The sequence below is a fragment of the Lissotriton vulgaris genome, unplaced genomic scaffold (assembly GCF_964263255.1).
Source record: "Lissotriton vulgaris unplaced genomic scaffold, aLisVul1.2 SCAFFOLD_3038, whole genome shotgun sequence".
NCBI classification, from domain to species: Eukaryota; Metazoa; Chordata; class Amphibia; order Caudata; family Salamandridae; genus Lissotriton; species Lissotriton vulgaris.
Genome location: NW_028245042.1, coordinates 60,284 through 78,424, shown reverse-complemented (window position 1 = coordinate 78,424; position 18,141 = coordinate 60,284). Strand labels below are relative to the sequence as shown.

At 46.7% G+C, this 18,141-nt stretch overlaps 1 protein-coding gene across 1 annotated transcript in view; it reads right to left on the bottom strand.

Annotated features, from left to right (window-relative positions):
* LOC147666655 (E3 ubiquitin-protein ligase TRIM39-like) overlaps positions 1-16,981 on the bottom strand; it is a gene marked incomplete at its 5' end in the record, with an annotated part of 136,961 nt that extends 119,980 nt beyond the window's left edge. The window contains one exon of the mRNA XM_086948990.1: positions 16,959-16,981. Coding sequence (XP_086805116.1) covers positions 16,959-16,981 — 23 coding nt within the window. The remainder of the gene's footprint in view (positions 1-16,958) is intronic.
* Positions 16,982-18,141: the final 1,160 nt, after the last annotated feature.

Here is an 18,141-nt window from a genome sequence, read left to right as displayed (position 1 = left end):
TTGCTGGACTGGCAAACATCAGTGCTACAAGTATCAAAGATGGACCTTTTAAGATCAGGAAATAAAAATAAGAGAAACTTCTGGAGGCTACTAAATTGGTAATACACTCTGGTTTGATCTTGGGGTTTTTGTTTTTTTCCCCCAAGGTCCAATGATTACGCTGCTTGGTATCTTATCCTCTATTTGACTATACCCTACAAAGTTGGAACGGGAGCAGGATCGGGTATATGAACGCAGCTTATGTCCCACACGGTTGTTCTAAAGGGGCTTAAGTAGATTATGACACAGCTTACTGTGGGGCAATTAGGGTGATCTCTCTAGTGCTCCTTCCAGATTATCTGAGACAGTAAGGTTATTTTCCACACGCTACTAGTTGATCACCAAGGCCGAAAGATGAGGACACAAAAAAAAAAAAAACAATTTTCCAGGGTCTTGCTTGGGTTCTCAGGATTGCGTCACCGAAGACTTTTTAAAGCTAGACCGCACAGATCAGTTATAGGCGGCCATATTGGGTGTAGGTCTCGGCGGGCTATTTGTAAATTAACGTTGTTTGGGGCCCCTGGTTGCTCAGTCTCTCTTGCTACTTGGAATACTCAGGTTGCTTTCTCACTGGTCAACCGGGCCCAGAGGCCCTCACCAAGGAATCTACCAATGCCGCTTGATGGCTACAACTCCCAGCAGGGCAACAGGACTGAGCCGGAAGTACAACTGCAAACCCGATGGGAATGGCGCGCAACACTAAAATGCATGTGCATGTTCACAGGTAGTAGGAGGCAAGGTAGGCGTGGCTGCCACGCCCCCCGGCCGAGGCTGAGCTCTGCCGCCAGAGCTGCTGGCGCCGCGTCCCTGGGCTCCCGCACCCCGGTGCCCCCTCCGCTGCTCCCTGGCCCCAGCATGGTCATGGCCGAGCCCCTGGGGCACCCCCAGCGCGGCCCAGTGCGGGTGGCCTTCTACGACATCGAGAGCACGCTGGGGAAGGGCAACTTTGCCGTTGTGAAGCTAGCGAGACACCGCATCACCAAGAGCGAGGTGAGTGCCTGTGAGGACCTAGAGAGGGATTCCTATGCAAGCGGGGCCCCTGGATCACCGAGAGGGAGGGGAGTACACATGGGGAGCGAAACAAACAAAAACAAAAGCGGACACTTTGGGGGAAATTAATAAATATGTGTGAAAGTTGCGGGAGGTGTGGGTGTCTGAGTGTCTGGGTGCATGCACGCGCGATAGGCTGACTTGCTGGGAATGTGGACGGCACCGACGTGCGCGTCCACAGACCAGAATCGCCACGCGTGCCCCGGTCTGTCTCCCTTGAGAGACATCTTAGCAACAATAGGTCTCGAGAGCGAGACCTAAAAAAAGAGTCCCCTCTGTCAGCAATAAAAGGATACAACTCGACCAATCAGAAAAGCAGCAATGTTCCAGAGGTGAGACAAACACTTCGATAGGGAGGAAGGACATTGAATAGGATCAGAGAACTGGGAGCGACAGGACAAGCGTACAATCATGACCAAAGGACTGGGCCAAGGCCGCCTCTATGAGATTGAAGAGTAAAGAATAGATAATGGACAACAAACAGCTAAAGCTATCTGTAGGAGACATAAAAATGAAAACGTGTTATGGCAAAAAAATCCCAATGATCCAATGTGTTCTTTGCTGGGCAGATTATCATAAAAATGTATATTGTTTAGTAGATGTCAAACAAAGGCAAGTAAAAAAAGAGAAATTACTTTTCTCTCTAGTATTTCCTCTTACTTTAAGTAAACTGTATGTACAGTGAAGAACTACAATTTGTGATTTTTATGTATCTTTCAATCTACATACACTCAATGCTGAGAAACCGATGCCATGAAAGCTAAACAGTGCATACAGGTTCATATTCGATTCTACCAATTTAGACAAATAAAAAAAAAAAATCTTGATATTGAATAAAGGACGTGGTTCAACCTTTGAAGGAAAATTAGGCGTTTCGCTCGCATGATATATGGACAGCGCGTATTTCGATCACTACAACAAAGACAGCCCGCGCCATTCCACTGCCACTAAACATGCCAGGACAATGAAACATTATTTCTCTGGATTAGTGTAATGAGGTGTCAGCCAATGAGAGTGACAAGCAATCTATGAAATCACATAAAAAACGAATTGCATTTTTAGACCAAAGACAGTTCCAACATGTCAAAACGTAACATCCAGTAAAGTAGTGTAAAGCAATATAACGCAATTAAAGCCAGCATCACGCAGCAGCATAAAACAGCCTCTCATAATAGAACACGTAGTATACCATGTCGCGTTTACGTCGGATTAACGATAGGCGCCAATGTGGTGTTGGGATTCGGTTCCTGGTATCTTCTGGACAGCTCTGCCGCGCCCTTCTATGGCCCCCAATGAATCCTTCTGAAACAATAAGTGTGCTAAACTGCTCATAAAGGGCCATCCAGTGTAGAGAAAGCGCAGTCTCTTTGCCAGATCCTGCATCTCTAAACAATCATCCACAATAGACGTTCCAGATTGCTGCTTCTTTTCAGGCTGCCAGCTGAGGGTGTGAGGTGTAGTGTGCCAGCATGAGTCTTGTCTATGTTCTAAAGGGACCATCCAGTGAAGAGGAAGCACAGTTCTCATTGTACAGTTATGCATCTATTACAGTCCCCCACAATAGACGTTCTAGAATGCAGCTTCTTTTGATGATGTCAGCTGAGAGTTTGAGGTGTAGTGTGACATCATGAGTCTTGCCTATGTCTCTTAAAGGGCCCATCCAGTGTAGGGCGGTCGATTTACACACCGAGTAATACTCATGCCGCATATTCTCAGCACCAGTGGCAGTGTGTGCAGTGGGGGTGGCTCTTGTTGAAGACTGCATTCTTGTGTGCCCTGAAATCATCACCTTATTGGTAAAAAACTGAGTCGCCATGGATTGCACGCAGCACACACACACACACACACCATACAAAGTGCAGGATGTTGAGCCATCAGTATTCTAATAACGGAGCCTCTCCTTGTTTCTGTGACCACAGATCTCACCTCCTTAATAAGCGCGAGCCGGCAGACCGGGGCTCACGCCCCCCACTTGCAGTCTTCGTCCGGCCAGTACTTTGCAGCGCTAGAGCCCTGTCCCGAGGCCTCCTCCGCCCTTGGGCCCCTACACTCACATCCACGGAGCACAGCGCAGCAGCAGTTTCAGGACACGTTTCCAGGTACATTCCTGCCTCTTCCTCGATCAGTCACCCCCGCCCCAGACCGGGAGACCAGCCTATGTTCCCTCTTTTGTGTTGTTCAAGACAGTATAGATTAGAAGGGAAATTTCTTTTTTTGTAGTAAAAAATACATATACCCTACGTCTGCGACAGAATAACAACTTTTAATAACAGATGTAAGGATGTAAAGTAAACATACGTGTTTAATTTACGGATATTTACTCTGGAACAAATGTGCCTGGGGGCATAACCCAATAGTTCTAGCGCCTCATGCGACACGGTCACACACTGGCAATGGAGCACGTCTAAAGATGTCTGCAGCAGTTTCATGATGCTCAGGTAAAACCAAAATTATTCACAAGCCTTTGCACAAGAGCAACTTGAAATGAAGAAGGCCTCTGCAGATGTGAGTCAGTGCAAATCTTTGTGAACATGGAACAAAACGGTGACCGAGTCTCTCCCTGGTGGCAGTTCCAGTGGACCGCTCTCAGAGTGTAATGGGCCCATGTTTTGCGTTTCCTCGGGTCCAATGGTGTCTATTGGGGTCAGCTGGTATTGTATAATTTCTACTCAGTAGCGTTCTTGTTGCATTATGATGGTATGGTAATATAGTTCAATGTCCAAAAAACGCACGTGTCACACCTGTGAAATTGGTCAGTTGTAATTTCCAGCGGAGTCTTCAGCAAATTACGAGCGGTACAAATCGCAGATTATCGTGTACCCCGAGCATCTGCGATTTGTACCATAATAAAACATATTTTACTCTATTAAATCTGCTGGGCTGTATAATTACATATCAAACGAACCCTAATGAAAAATATAGCACGAGAAACGAAAATTAAAACGATTAAATGAAAAGACGATGACATAAGTTGTCACTTACGAGCACTGGGGTTAGCGAGGAAAGGGGCATAGCAGGAACATTACCTACCAGTGCTGACATCAGCTGATTCGTGCATCAGGTGCCGGTACTGGCATCTCCCTTCCCAATGCACGGGAATTCCTGTTTTTGCTTCCGGGAGAGGGCATAGAAGGGGCAACTGGAGTGCGCGGTCTGGCATAGAAAAGAAAAACCCTGCTCCGACAGCTGTCTTATAAACCAATCTGCACTGGCACGGGGGGGGGAGAGATGGGAGGTGGTTGCAGGAAGTTAGAGGTAGTAGGGTGGGCAGTGATAAAAAAGGCTGCCGCATTAAAAACACACACAAAACTCAAGGCACTTGTCTTTATGTTCAAACGGCTTGGAGTGTTTGTCATCACCGATTAGTTGTATATGACTTCGTCTTAAACACATTCTTTTGTGGAGAAAGCTGGGACGACTGTACTATGCTCACGTTCAACCGTGTTTCACAAGAATTTGCTCAAATGCGTTCTAAACGTGCCAAACCATGTTTAGATTTGTTCCAGTGGAAATCCTTTGGATTCTGTTATACACATTAGCGGGTGGGTAGCAATAGGGTGCTCCGGACAAGTGTTAAAGTGCTCCAGTAGAAATGTCTGCTCCCTCTGTCTTCAAATATTCGTAACCCCACACTGCATGGAAGCTCTTATTAGTTTGTCCTTTGTGGGATGGGTGCTTGAGGGTATGTGTTCTTGTGTGACGTGTGCCTGTGAGATGTGTTCTCGTGTGATGTGCGCTTGTGTGAAGTGTGTTTGTGGCATGTGTGCTCGTGTGTCCTGCTCTATGATGGCCCTCTGCAGACATGTGGTGTAACACGCGCCTCTCCCTCCTGCCGCCCCACACAAGCCCCTATGCCATGCTCACCAAGGACACCATGCCGCAGACCTACAAGCGGAAGCGCTCCTGGTCCCGCGCCGTCTTCTCCAACCTGCAGCGGAAGGGCCTGGAGAAGCTCTTTGAGATACAGAAGTACGTCACCAAGCCGGACCGGAAGAAGCTGGCCGCTATGCTGGGGCTCACCGACGCGCAGGTGAGAGTTTCTTGCTGCGTGGGGCGACCTGCGTGCGCCACACTGGAGAGAATGAGGGCCTCGCAAAGGTGTCGCACTTTCTCTTTGGCCTTAGCACGCCACGCCCCCCGGCCGAGGCTGAGCTCTGCCGCCAGAGCCAGAGCTGCTCACGCCGCTTCCCCGGGCTCCCGCACCCCGGTGCCGCCTCCGCTACTCCCCGGCCCCAGCATGGTCATGGCCGAGCCCCCGGGGCACCCCCAGCGCGGCCCGGTGTGGGTGGCCTTCTACAACATCGAGAGCACGCTGGGGAAGGGCAACTTCACCGTTGTGAAGCTAGCGAGACACCGCATCACCAAGAGCGAGGTGAGTTCCTGTGAGGACCTAGAGAGGGATTCCTATGCAAGCCGGGCCCCTGGATCACCGAGAGGGAGGGGAGTACACGTGGGGAGCGAAACAAACAAAAACAAAAGCGGACACTTTGGGGGAAATTAATAAACATGTGTGAAAGTTGCAGGAGGTGTGTGTGCGTGCGTGTGTGTGCGCGTGTGCGTGTCTGTGTCTGCGCGTGTGTGTGCGTGCCTTCGGCTGGCCTGCGTAAGCACGTCCACAGACCCTGGTAGGCTCGTGCACCGCTCTGTCTCCCTTGAGAGCGAACTCAGCGACAATAGGTCTCGAGAGCGAGACCTAAAAACTACACTTGATGGACAAAGAGCAGAACAATGTCATACATTTACCCCTGTACAGAGATCTGGGCCTTAATCCATCGTTTTTCTGCTCACCATGCCATTCCAGTTTGGAGCCAGCCATATGCAAATCAGTCTTGATCCTGCGCCCAATGTGAACAGTCCAGCCCGAACTGCCATGCTAGGTCCTCCCTGGACTGGAACCAAGCATCATAGGACCGGTTTTGGGCTTTCAGCCCTCATCAGTAAGGATAACTTGACTCAAGTGGCGTGGAGAGCACGAAACCCACGTCTGGGCATACCCCTCCTACTCGGGGTGACAAATGCAGAACAATGTCATATATTCACCCCAGAACAGTAATCTGGGCCTAAATCCATTGTTTTTTTACTCACCATGCCATTCCAGTTCGGACCCAGCCATATGCAATTCAGTCTTGCTCCTGCGCCCCTATGGGAACAAACCAACCCAAACTGCCATGCCATGTCCTCGCTGGACTGGAAACAAGCATCCTAGGACCGGTTTTGGGCTTTCAGCCCTCATCAGGCAGGATAGCTTGACTTCAGTGGCATGGAAAGCAAGGGACCCACGTCTGGGCATACCCGTCCCACTCAGGGTGACAAATGTAAAAAACTACACTTGATGGACAAAGTGCAGAACAATGTCATACATTTACCCCTGTACAGAGATCTGGCTCTTAATCCATCGTTTTTTTGCTCACCATGCCATTCCAGTTTGGAGTCAGCGTATGCAAATCAGTCTTGATCCTGCGCCCAATGGGAACAGTCCCGCATCATCTTAGGACAGGTTCCTGGGCTTTCATCACTCATCAGCCAGGATAGCTTGACTACAGTGTCATGGAGAGCACGGGACCCACATCTGGGCTTACCCGTCCCACTCAGGGTGATAAATGTAAAAAACTACGATCGATGGACAGAATAAAGAATAATGTAATACATTCACCCCAGTACAGAGATCTGGGCCTAAATCCATCATTTCTTTTGCTCACCATGCCATTCCAGTTTCGACCCAGCCCTATGCAAATCACTCTTGATACTGCGCTCAATGGAAACAATCCAGCCCGCACTGCAAGGCCAGGTCCTCCCTGGACTGGAAACAAGCATCCTAGGATCGGTTTCGGGCTATCAGCCCGCATCAGGCAGAAGAGCTTGACTCCAGTGGCATGGAAAGCCCGGGATCCAAGTCTGGGCATACCCGTCCCACTCAGGGTGACAAATGTAAAAAACTACGATTGATGGACAGAGTGCAGAACATTGGCCTACATTCACCCCAGTACAGAGATCTGGGCCTAAATCCATCGTTTTTTTGCTCACCATGCCATTCCAGTTTGGGCCCAGCCATATGCAAATCAGTCTTGATCCTGCGCCCAATGGGAACAGTCCAGCCCAAACTGCCAGGCCAGGTCCTCCCTGGACTGTAACCAAGCATCCCAGAACCGGTTTCGGGCTTTCAGCCCTCATCAGCCAAGATAGCTTGACTCCAGTGGCATGGAGAGCACAGGAACCACGTCTGGGCATACCTGTCCCACTCGGGGTGACAAATGCAAAAAATACAATTGATGGACAGAATGTAACACAATGGCATCAGCCCAGTACAGAGATCTGGGCCTAAATCTATCGTTTTTTTGCTCACCATGCCATTCCAGTTTGGACCCAGCCATATGCAAATCAGTCTTGATCTTGCACCCAATGGGAACAGTCCAGCCAAACTGCCAGGCCTGGTCCTCCCTGGACTGGAAACAAACATCCTAGGACCGGTTTCGGGCTTTCAGCCAGGTTAGGTTGACTCCAGTGGCATGGAGAGCACGGGACCCACGCCTGGGCATTCCAGTCCCACTCGGGGTGACAAATGCAAAAAATTCAATTGATGGACAGAATGCAGAACAATGTCATACATTCACCCCAGTACAGAGATCGGGGCCTAAATCCATCATTTTTTTTGCTCACCATGCCATTCTAGTTTGTACCCAGCAATATGCAAATCAGCCTTGATCCTGCACCCAAAGGGAACAGTCCAGCCCGAACTGCCAGGCCAGGTCCTCCCTGGACTAGAACTAAGTATCCAAAACCGGTTTCGGGCTTTCAGCCCTCATCAGCCAGGATAGCTTGACTCCAGTGGCATGAAGACCACGGGACCCACGTCTGGGCATGCACAAACCACTTGGGGTGACTAATGCAAAAAACATTTGATTGTCAGAATGCAGAACAATGTCATATATTCACCCCGGTACAGAGACCTGGGCCTAAATCCATCGTTTTTTTGCTCACTGTGGCATTCCAGTTTGGACCCAGCCATATGCAAATCAATCTTGATCCTGCGCCCAATGGGAACAATCCAGCCCGAACTTCCAGGCACGTGCTCCCTGGACTGGAACGAAGCATCCTAGGACCGGTTTCGGATGACTCCAGTGGCATGGAAAGCTCGGGACCCACGTCTGGGCACACTCGTCCCACTCGGGGTGACAAATGGGAAAAAATACAATTAATGGACAGAATGCAGAACAATGACATGCATTCACCCCAGTACAGAGATCTGGGCGTAAATCCATCGTTTTTTTGTTCACCATGCCATTCCAGTTTGGACCCAGCCATATGCAAAATAGGCTTGATCCTGCGACCAATGGCAACAGTCCAGCCTGAACTGCCAGGTCAGGTCCTCCCTAAACTGTAACCAAGCATCCTAGGACTGGTTTCGGGCTTTTAGCCCTCATCAGCCAGGATAGCTTGACTCCAGTGGCATGGAGAGCAGAGGACCCATGTCTGGGCATACCCGTCCCACTCGGTGTGAAAAATGCAAAAAATACAATTAATGGACAGAATACAGAACAATGACATGCATTCACCCCAGTACAGAGATCTGGGCCTAAATTCATAGTTTTTTTGCTCACCATGCCATTCCAGTTTGGAGTCAGCCATATTCAAATCAGTCTTGATCCTGCGCCCAATGGGAACAGACCAGCCCAAACTACCATGCCAGGTCCTCCCTGGACTGGAAACAAGCATCCTAGGACCGGTTTTGGGCTTTCAGCCCTCATCAGGCAGGATAGCTTGACTCCAGTGGCATGGAAAGCACGGGACCCACGTCTGGGCATACCCGTCCCACTCAGGGTGATAAATGTAAAAAAGTACGATTGATGGACAGAATGCAGAATAATGTAATCCATTCACCCCAGTACAGAGCCATGCCATTCCAGTTTCGACCCAGCCCTATGCAAATCAGTCTTGATACTGCGCTCAATGGAAACAATCCAGCCCGCACTGCAAGGCCAGGTCCTCCCTGGACTGGAAACAAGCATCCTAGGATCGGTTTCGGGCTATCAGCCCTCGTTAGGCAGAAGAGCTTGACTCCAGTGGCATGGAGAGCTTGACTCCTGTGGCATGGAGAGCACGGGACCCACGTCTGGGCATACCGGTCCCACTCGGGGTGACAAATGCAAAAAATACAATTGATGGACAGAATGTAGAACAATGTTTGATTTGATTGATTGATTGGATTTGATTTGTGAATGTAAGCGCACAATTGCCCATGGGCGTCTTGGCGCTGAGTAGATGTAAAGAAGGATTCTACCGAGAATGATGTTCTAGCAGGAGGTGAACAGCCAGGTTTTTACCTGAATGCAAGCAGGGATGGGCTACGTATGATCGAAAAAGGGAGACGATTCCAGGCCTTGGCTGCCTGTAGCAGGAAACTCCCTCCCCCACCACCTGACTAGCTTGAATTTCAGAACCTGAATCCGTTTTTCTTGGCTAGATCTCAGGCTTCTGGATGGCTCGTACTGTTTCAAATGTGTTTTTAAAAACTGGGGTCCCATCCCATGGAGGGCTGTATAGGCCAAACAGGCGGACTTAATGTTATCCTTTTTTCCATGGGTAGCCAATGGAGGGTTCCCGATCTGTGTGCAACTGGCTCAAATCTAGGGATGTCCAGCACCAGCCTAGCTGCAGCGTTTTCTTAGGCGCTGCAGTTTTGCTAGATGCTGGGTCTGTATCCCAGCATATAAGGCATTCCCGTAATCTAGCCTAGATAAGGCCAATGCTGTTACTACCGTTTTGCAAGAATCATGGGGAATAAATGCAGTAGTTTCCTTATCATTTTGAGAATATACCATATTGTGGAAGCCAATTTGTTTGTCTGAGCATCAAACGAGAGTATGTTATCCAGTATCACTCTGAGATTTCTCACTTTGTTCACTGGAGATGGACATTCGCGTAAGCTGTCTGGCCACCACTCTGGGGACCAGATTTTTATGTCTGTCCCAAGCAGCATGATTTCGGTTTTATCACCATTTAGTTTTAAGCAGTTGCACTGCATCCAGTGATTAATCTGCCTCATGCAATTATTAAATCTGTCTGTTGTCTCTTCTACGTTGGTTGAGACTGCTACCACTATTTGGGTATTGTCTGCATAATATACAGGTAGGAAACCACAATTACTCATTATTGCCACTAAAGGTGCTACATAGATATTGAAAAGAGCGGGGCTTAAAGAGGACCCCTGGGGTACACGACATGGCGAGTTAAAAGGTTTGGATTTAGTCTCCCAAGCTCCACTGTGAAAGTTCTATCTGACAGATATGAGGCTAACAACTCGAGTGCTGTCGCGTGAACTCAGACTTCGACTAGTCGCGTCAGGAGTGTATCATGGTTTACCGTGTCGAAGGCCGCCGAGAGGTCTAATAGGAGCAAGGCGGCCTTCCCTCCTGGGTCCATTACACTCCTGAGTTCCTCTACCGCCATGAGCAGAGCTGTTTCCGTTCCGTGTCCCTCTCGGAATCCATATTGTGAGTGATCCAAGGCATTCACAAGAGAGAAATTGTGACAGTTCTTGTTCATTAGTTTTTCCAGTACTTTTGCTGCAAAAGGGATTCTCGCAATAGGTCTGTAATTCCTGGGATCCTGCGGATCCAGATTTGGCTTCATCATTAACAGCAATAATTGAGGTTGTTTTCCAGGCATCTGGGAAGCAGACGGATTTTATTATCTGTGTAAAAACCAGTGCTAATTGATCACTCAGTATATCAGGAAACAGGTGCATCACCTTTAGTGGGCATAGGTCCGTTAGACCCCCCCGACTTAGTTGTCATTATCACCTGTGTAATCTGTTCCACAGATGGTGGCAGAAAGTGGAATGAAGAGTTAGAGATTCGAGGGGACGGTTCCTGTTTATGTTCTGAGCATGACTGTGGAGTACTTGTTGGTCATCTTAAAAGACTCATAAACTGAAGTGACTTTATCTACAAAGAATTGACCTAAACTATTGCATAGTTCAGTGCTACTGACTATCTGTTTATTAGTATTGATTTGTGTTCATTTTTTTTACCGTGGTAAAAAGTTCCTTGCTAGAATTCTTGGCCTCATTTATTTTCCGTATAAAATAAATACTTTTTTCTTCTAGAATTCATCATCCTCACCATCACAAGCTTTATTTCGACACAAGAGTCATAAAAGCAACATGAAACAAAGATAACACAGCCATAAAACTACATAAAGATTAAAAAAGAAAGAAAAATTACAGTGACATAAATACAATTAGTCTTCATAAAATCGAGTTAAAACTAGAAAATAATTCATAGTTTTAAAATGAATTTAGAAAACTGGATTGCCAATATTTAAAAAGATATAAAATAAAGTGCTTGTGCGTGATAGTATTTTCAGCAGTAAATGTTGATAGTTTATAAAGTTGGCTGCTGGCTGAACAGATAAAACTACTACATCTTCTTTACAAGTGCTTTTCTTCGTATCAGCCACACTTGGCCCAGATACTTTGCCATACAACAAGATATAAGAGGTCTGGTGTCAGTTTTAAGAAAGCGAAGTGCAACATGGTGATCCCGTGTTCCAAACTGCCTGCAAAGCAGGCCCAACCATTTTTCCCACTGTAGTTTGTACGCTGGACAGGCAAACAGGATGTGTGCAATGCTTTCCACAGGGGCCTGACAACTATGGCTATCTTTACCATTATTGGTGGACCATTTTGCTGTCACTTCCCCTACTGGGAGAGAGCCGTACCTTCTAGAATTCGTTTTTTTAAGTTGCCAGGGAAGTTTTGTATTCATCGTTGAAGTGTTGTTCATAGTTAGTCCTCCATTTCCTTTCCGCCCTTCTACAATTTTGTTATTGCTCCTTCAGTCTGTCCGTGAACCATGGTTGGGAAGGGATTTTCCTCCTAGAAGTAATTTTCTTCAGCTGGACTACTAGTATGATGGCTGAATTTACTCAACTGAAAATTTGGTTGGCGGCTATGTTGCTGTCTGACTCTAGCTCAGGAGTAGTCAAAGAAAACTACCCCTTCAATTTGGTGGCGTCTATCTTAGACCAGTCCTGGTAGGTGGCGCACCTAGGCTGTGGAGCAGCGGTAGCTGTGCCCTTTTTTACCTTTATGGTGAATTTTACTACCTTATGGTCAGACCAGGGAACCTGCAGTATTTCTAACATCTAGTTGTTTTATTGGAGGTGAAATTCCTGTCGAAAGTGTGCCCCGCCACGTGGGTATTATGCTTAACAATCTGCTCCATAGATAAATTAGACATTGCATTGGTCAGTATTGTTGTGCTTATGTCTAAGCTTTTCTCTAGGTGCACATTGAAGTCGCCCAGGATGGTGAAATCTGAGCCATTTACACTAGATTACAGCAGTGTTTTAGCCCTTGGAGGTCTGTAAATCAAAAGACCTCTGAACGTGTAGTTGTTTGTGATGTTGATCTGAAAGAATAAGGTCTCGCAGTCTGGGCTGCTGCACTGGTCCGAGCCTTTGGCCCTCAACTCTTCTCTAAAGATGATAGCCAGCCCCCCCCCCCCCTCGTTTCCCTTTCCTGTTGGCCCTAATGATTGAATACCCTTCTAGAATGGCTAATGCTAAATCTAAATCCGATGCATCATCAGCCCATGCTTCTGTGATAAAAACAAGGTCGAAATTTTGAGTTTCAATGTCATTCATTCACCCCAGTACAGAGATCTGGGCCTAAAGAAACAATGCCCTTCCTGGGAGGAGGAGTCACACAGCTCCCCCCAGGGTGGGCCAGTGCTTGAAGGAGAATCTACAAAGGTCTGCTGCCTTTGTAATGTGACCCCCAGTCTCAGCTGCTAGCAGCAGATGGCAGGCCCCGGTTTACACACCTACTTTGGGTGGGAAAACCGGCGGTAAAACTTAGAGCGAATAGGAGGTGTGCCCACCTCTGCTAATTGCACCCCTAGGGTGGGGAGGCAAGGTTCAGCACATCTTTCAGTGTCTGCCATCTTGAAAATGGGGAACCTTCCAATCAGGGCTAGAACTATGCCCCCCTCCCACAGGAATGTGGCATAATAGAGTGTGTAATTACCTCAGGTAAGGAGCCCATTGGCCCTACCTGCTACCCTCCTAAAACACCCCCTAAAAGTAGTATCTAAAATGCTCCCTCAGACCCTGAAGCTGGATCTGCAACAAATTAGAAGAAAGAATACCCTGCAGTAGAAGCCTGAAGACGACGACTGCCTTGGACCCAGCCCTCCGGCCTGTCTCCAGCTGCGACGAGTCTGCGAATTGTCTTGCAGCCAACGACCTCTGAAATGTCTGGGAGGACTGCTGCCTTCAAAAAAGACTCCAGTCTCCTGTGGACAGTGGACCTGTTCAGAGAAATCAAAGACCAAAGCCTCCGGATCCAGGCGAATACAGGATTCGCGCCCACTCTGCACCCGAGGCACACAGCCCGAGTCCGAGTGGCCCAACTCTCCAATGAAGTCTCCCCAGCGACCAGGAGTCCGAATCAAGCATTAACCGACCTCTCCTGACCCCCACAACGGTGCCTGCAGTGTGATTCTGAAGGGTCCCCACACCAGGACTGGCCTGGTAAGAAGATTTATGACGTCTAAATGCACCCCTGCACCCGCAGTCCTCGGGCATTGGTGAGCTTGACCAGTGGTGACCCTGTGACTCACAACACCTCAACTTACCTGTGCTGTTGCTGGTTTTCTGCCTGGACCACCTAGTTCAGTGCCTGCAGCCCGCTTCCCAAAAGAAGAAACTCAATTGGATTACATTGGGTGCCCGCACTCTTTGCACCATGTACCCGGCTGCCCCTGTGCTGCTGGTGGTGTATGTCTGGTGCTGCTTTGTGTCTACCCCTGTGCTAGTCCCTGCACCTGTTTCACTTACCTGGGAGCAATGTGGCTTTAAGCACCCCCGAACGCCATTGAAACGCATTGGGCCGCACACCAAATTTGACCCAGGCACCTGCCCGCCGCTGGTGGAGCAGCTTTGGTACCTACCTGAACCTTGCTACTTGCTGACTTTTGGTCCTGAAAACCAAAACTGAAAGTCTGGTACTTACCCGTTTAACTACAATACTGTTTTCCCGTAGGAAAACATTCAACTGTGCTGAGAAGTTCAAAGTATAACTTTTTGAAGTAAAAAGAACTTTTAATTAAAAATGTATGTAGCTTATTGTGAAGATCATGGCCTTCTTCTTGAGTTGTGTGTCTATTACTGATCACTGTGCAATACATTTCTTACACTCCTCTGTGTAAGGCCTAAGGCTGCTGGCCCATGCTACCACTATTAAAGCACTTTGGGTTTTACATTGAGCCCTGTACTCTTTTTGGGAACCCCTGGACTCTGAACACAGTATAACCACCTAGTGGCATACCATATACAGAGCTAGCTTCCTACACTCACCTAGTCTCAATCATTCTCTCTAATTTCTACTCAGTCCCATTCATTCAGACTAACTCTGACAAAACAAGTCTCACTAATTTTCACTCTGTTTCACTCATTCTGACTCCCCCAGATTGTGGCCCACTAAGTCTTACACTCAGTAACATTCACTGTCATTCTCCCTCACAGTAACACTTGCAGTTATTCTCCTTCATTGTTACACTGAATGTCATTCTTCCTCACTCACTTTCATTCATTCACTCTTACTCAGTCTTCTATCACGTATTGTCACTCACTGAGTACCTCCACTAATTCTCTCACTTACACACACACACACACATATATATAAGTGGTGTCTCTCACAGATACAAGATGACCCATAAACACACTCTCTTACCCATATGCACAGTACACAACACTTAAAGGGGCATATTATCAAGACCCATTTCACGGCGTTATCGGCACTTTTCCGCCGATAACGCAGCGATATTTGCATCGCCCTTTTGTCAAGACCGCATTAAGGCAATGCGTGGCTTAAAGCCACGTTAATTGGCTTAACACTGCCTTGATAATAGGGTCCCTTTCACAATAAACTTATCGTGAAAGGGGGCGTGCAGTGGGTGTTGTGGTGGGCATTCCACCGCAACACCCATTCACTTCGACGCTACCACCTATTATCAAGCTTGGCAATAATAGGTGGCAGCGCCAAACTTAAGACCAGAAAATTCCTGGTCTTAAGGTGGCGAAACGAGGAGAAATGCTTCATTTCTCCTCGTTTTTGCTTTTTAAAGGTAGTCAGGAAATTTCAAGAACTGCCAAGAACCTTTCCTGAAATTCTCACACCTAGGAGAAGGGCACTAGGAAATAAAAATACGACCATCAGATCCACTCTTCAGTTCACTGCTGAACCTGTTGAAGGATGCTCAGAGGACTATGTGTATGTCACCTCATGGTAAAGATTTGGAAACTTAGTTACAGGTCTAAGGAATGAAATGAGGGCTGTGGAAGGATCCCTCGGGGATGGAGACACTCCACAGGAAGTCGAGATGTGTGGAAGTTTCTGCAGGTGAGGGAAGGTAGGTTGAGAGGGCTAAAGTCAGTCCCTCCCCCAATGGCTCACAGGAACAGAGCTGTGTGGGGAGAGTCATCCTGGCCAATGGTCTGACCATGATGCAATAGTTGTAAAGAAATGTCTCTTTATCATATTTCAGAATTGAAAAATGACAATGAACTGGTGCCCCCGAATCATACCCCATGTTTTAAATGATATATAACGGATGTTGATGAGCCATTGTTGTTTATTGTTTGAATCTACCATTACCCACGAAATTGAGACTCATAGAGCACACGCCGTAACCAAGGAGCATAGATCTCCCCCTCACGGACTCACAAGTCTGTTCGCTCCTGTTTTCAGTTTACCACTGAAACACCGGGGAAGGACGACCTTCACCCTTCCCGCCTGTCCGCTCAATCGATTAACCCGTACTTACCGGGTCGGAATTATCACTGGTACTGCGACTTTCGCGCTACATCTTTTCTATATCACAGCCCGGAAGAGTCACAATTGTACCACGTTGTGACGAAACACGTGTCGGCTGTTTTTTTCTTTCTGGATTGATATAAAAATACCTTCATAGAGATACTCCTGATGTCGACCTTCATAATTTCTGCAAGAAAAGTTCTTTAAATAGTGGTTTTTACACTAACACCATCAACCTTAAACGTGTGCACAGGACTTGTTCTATATTGTTTGAATCTGAGTTGTTACCAAAAAATGATAAATGTCTTGAAAACATTGATTTAAATTAGGCTTTGGAAGACAGACAAGCAAGTCTCAGAGGACCTGAATAAGGATTTGGTGCCTGGAATGAGTGGTCAGGGACCTGGGCAGAGGTTTGAGAATTGAAATGAGGCTTCTAAGGAGTCAAGAGGATGCCGCGGACTGGAGGGAAGTCACTACATACTGGAGAGAGATTTCTTAGGACTAGAAGCAGATCTGATAAGTACAATGAGGTTTATGAAAACTGGACAAGACCTTTTCTTATTGGAGGAAATTTACTAAAGAATGAGGTATCCCAGTTAGCAAATTTTGAATCAGCTTTTTGCACAGCTCCGAAATGAGGAAAACCTGAGGTGACTTTTCCAGACTGTGCTTTGGCTTTCTGTGTGTTCAGGGTACTTTTCTGAGGACTTCGGGTAGATTTTATAGAGACAAATATGTTTTGAGAGGACAGCAGCTATTCTGTAGCAGTTATTTCAGGATTTAAATAGGTTTTCTGATGACTTGCAGGATTTATGAAAATTTGAGAGAGTTACCTGATGACACAAGGGAGTTTTCCGAGGACTTACGTTTTCAGACGAATCAAGGGTATTTTCTGAGGGCATAAGGGTTTTTTTGAGGATGCAAAGTGATTTTATGAGGATCTGAAAGTTTCCCAGTAGTTTGTGTGACCTTAGTAGTAGCATTTACACACTGCAGTAGTGAGACCTGCTTCTTACACACTGAGAGGAGGATAAGAAACTATCCTTACCTGATTAGGGTGCTTCTGACATCCTGCAAAACAGAAAAACAAACACAGTGAAATTAGTTTCCACAGCGATGTTGAAGTTATGGCAATATTTTTAGGAGTGAAACACTTCTAACTATCTATGGTCAGAAAACAGTTATGTGGGATTGCATGACGTAGCAGAAGAATGTGATATTCTGAATGGGTATATGTATCGATTGATAATCGACCACTAGGGAAATTCAAACTTTCCGGAAGGGGCACAGCAGGTTATATTTAGATCAGTTTGTTCCTGATTCAGCTTGTGTGGAAATCTTAAACAGCCACATTGCTGGTCGCAGCACCAAATACTAGAGATTTCAATTGGATATGAAATGAATGGTGAGCTGAATGTGATCGGTTGAATGAGAAGACACACATTTAGTTTCGGGATATATCTGAATATGGGACACATCGTTCACAATGAGCAAACACATAACAATCACATTTGTTGTTAATAGGGAAGGTAAATGGAATGGTTTTTGTAAAAGAGTGCATTTATTTATGGGGAAGTCAAAGGTTATGTTTTCGGCATAAGAACGAGTTTAGAACACAGAGCACACTGCATGGAGGGATAGAAGGGTATGGTAAGTCAAACAAATGGTGTATTTAAGTGTATTTACGTTGTTTTACACACTTTTGATGAATCTTGTTAACTGATGGGCATTGTTTACATTTCAGACCCCTGACGAATGGCTTCCCAAACCCGAAACGCATTGGGTATATATATATGCACAGTTTCCGAAGATGGCATGTGAATTTTGACGTGCTAGAGAATAGTCTGCATTGGCATTTCTAAAGCATCAAAAGCGTTGAATCATACTGTCTCTTCAAAAACTCGAAGTATTTTTCTGAATAAACAATGATTACACTGGATGAACACGGTCAAACGTGGATTAATGTTGGATTTTTCAAATTGAAAGTTCGCATTGAGGTAGCAGCTTGAGTCTGGGAGGTAGCTACCCACCAGGTTGTATCGTTAATATACTGAATGAGGTCACATGACATAGCAGAAAAGTATATTCTGAATGGTAATGACATAGAGTAGTGCCATTCTGAATGGAGTTACAAAACCAGCATGTTCTGATATTCTGAATGGGGTTACTTGACACATTGTATGATGTTATTAACAGGGTCAGATGCATGAACATCATAAGGGTTGCAGCTG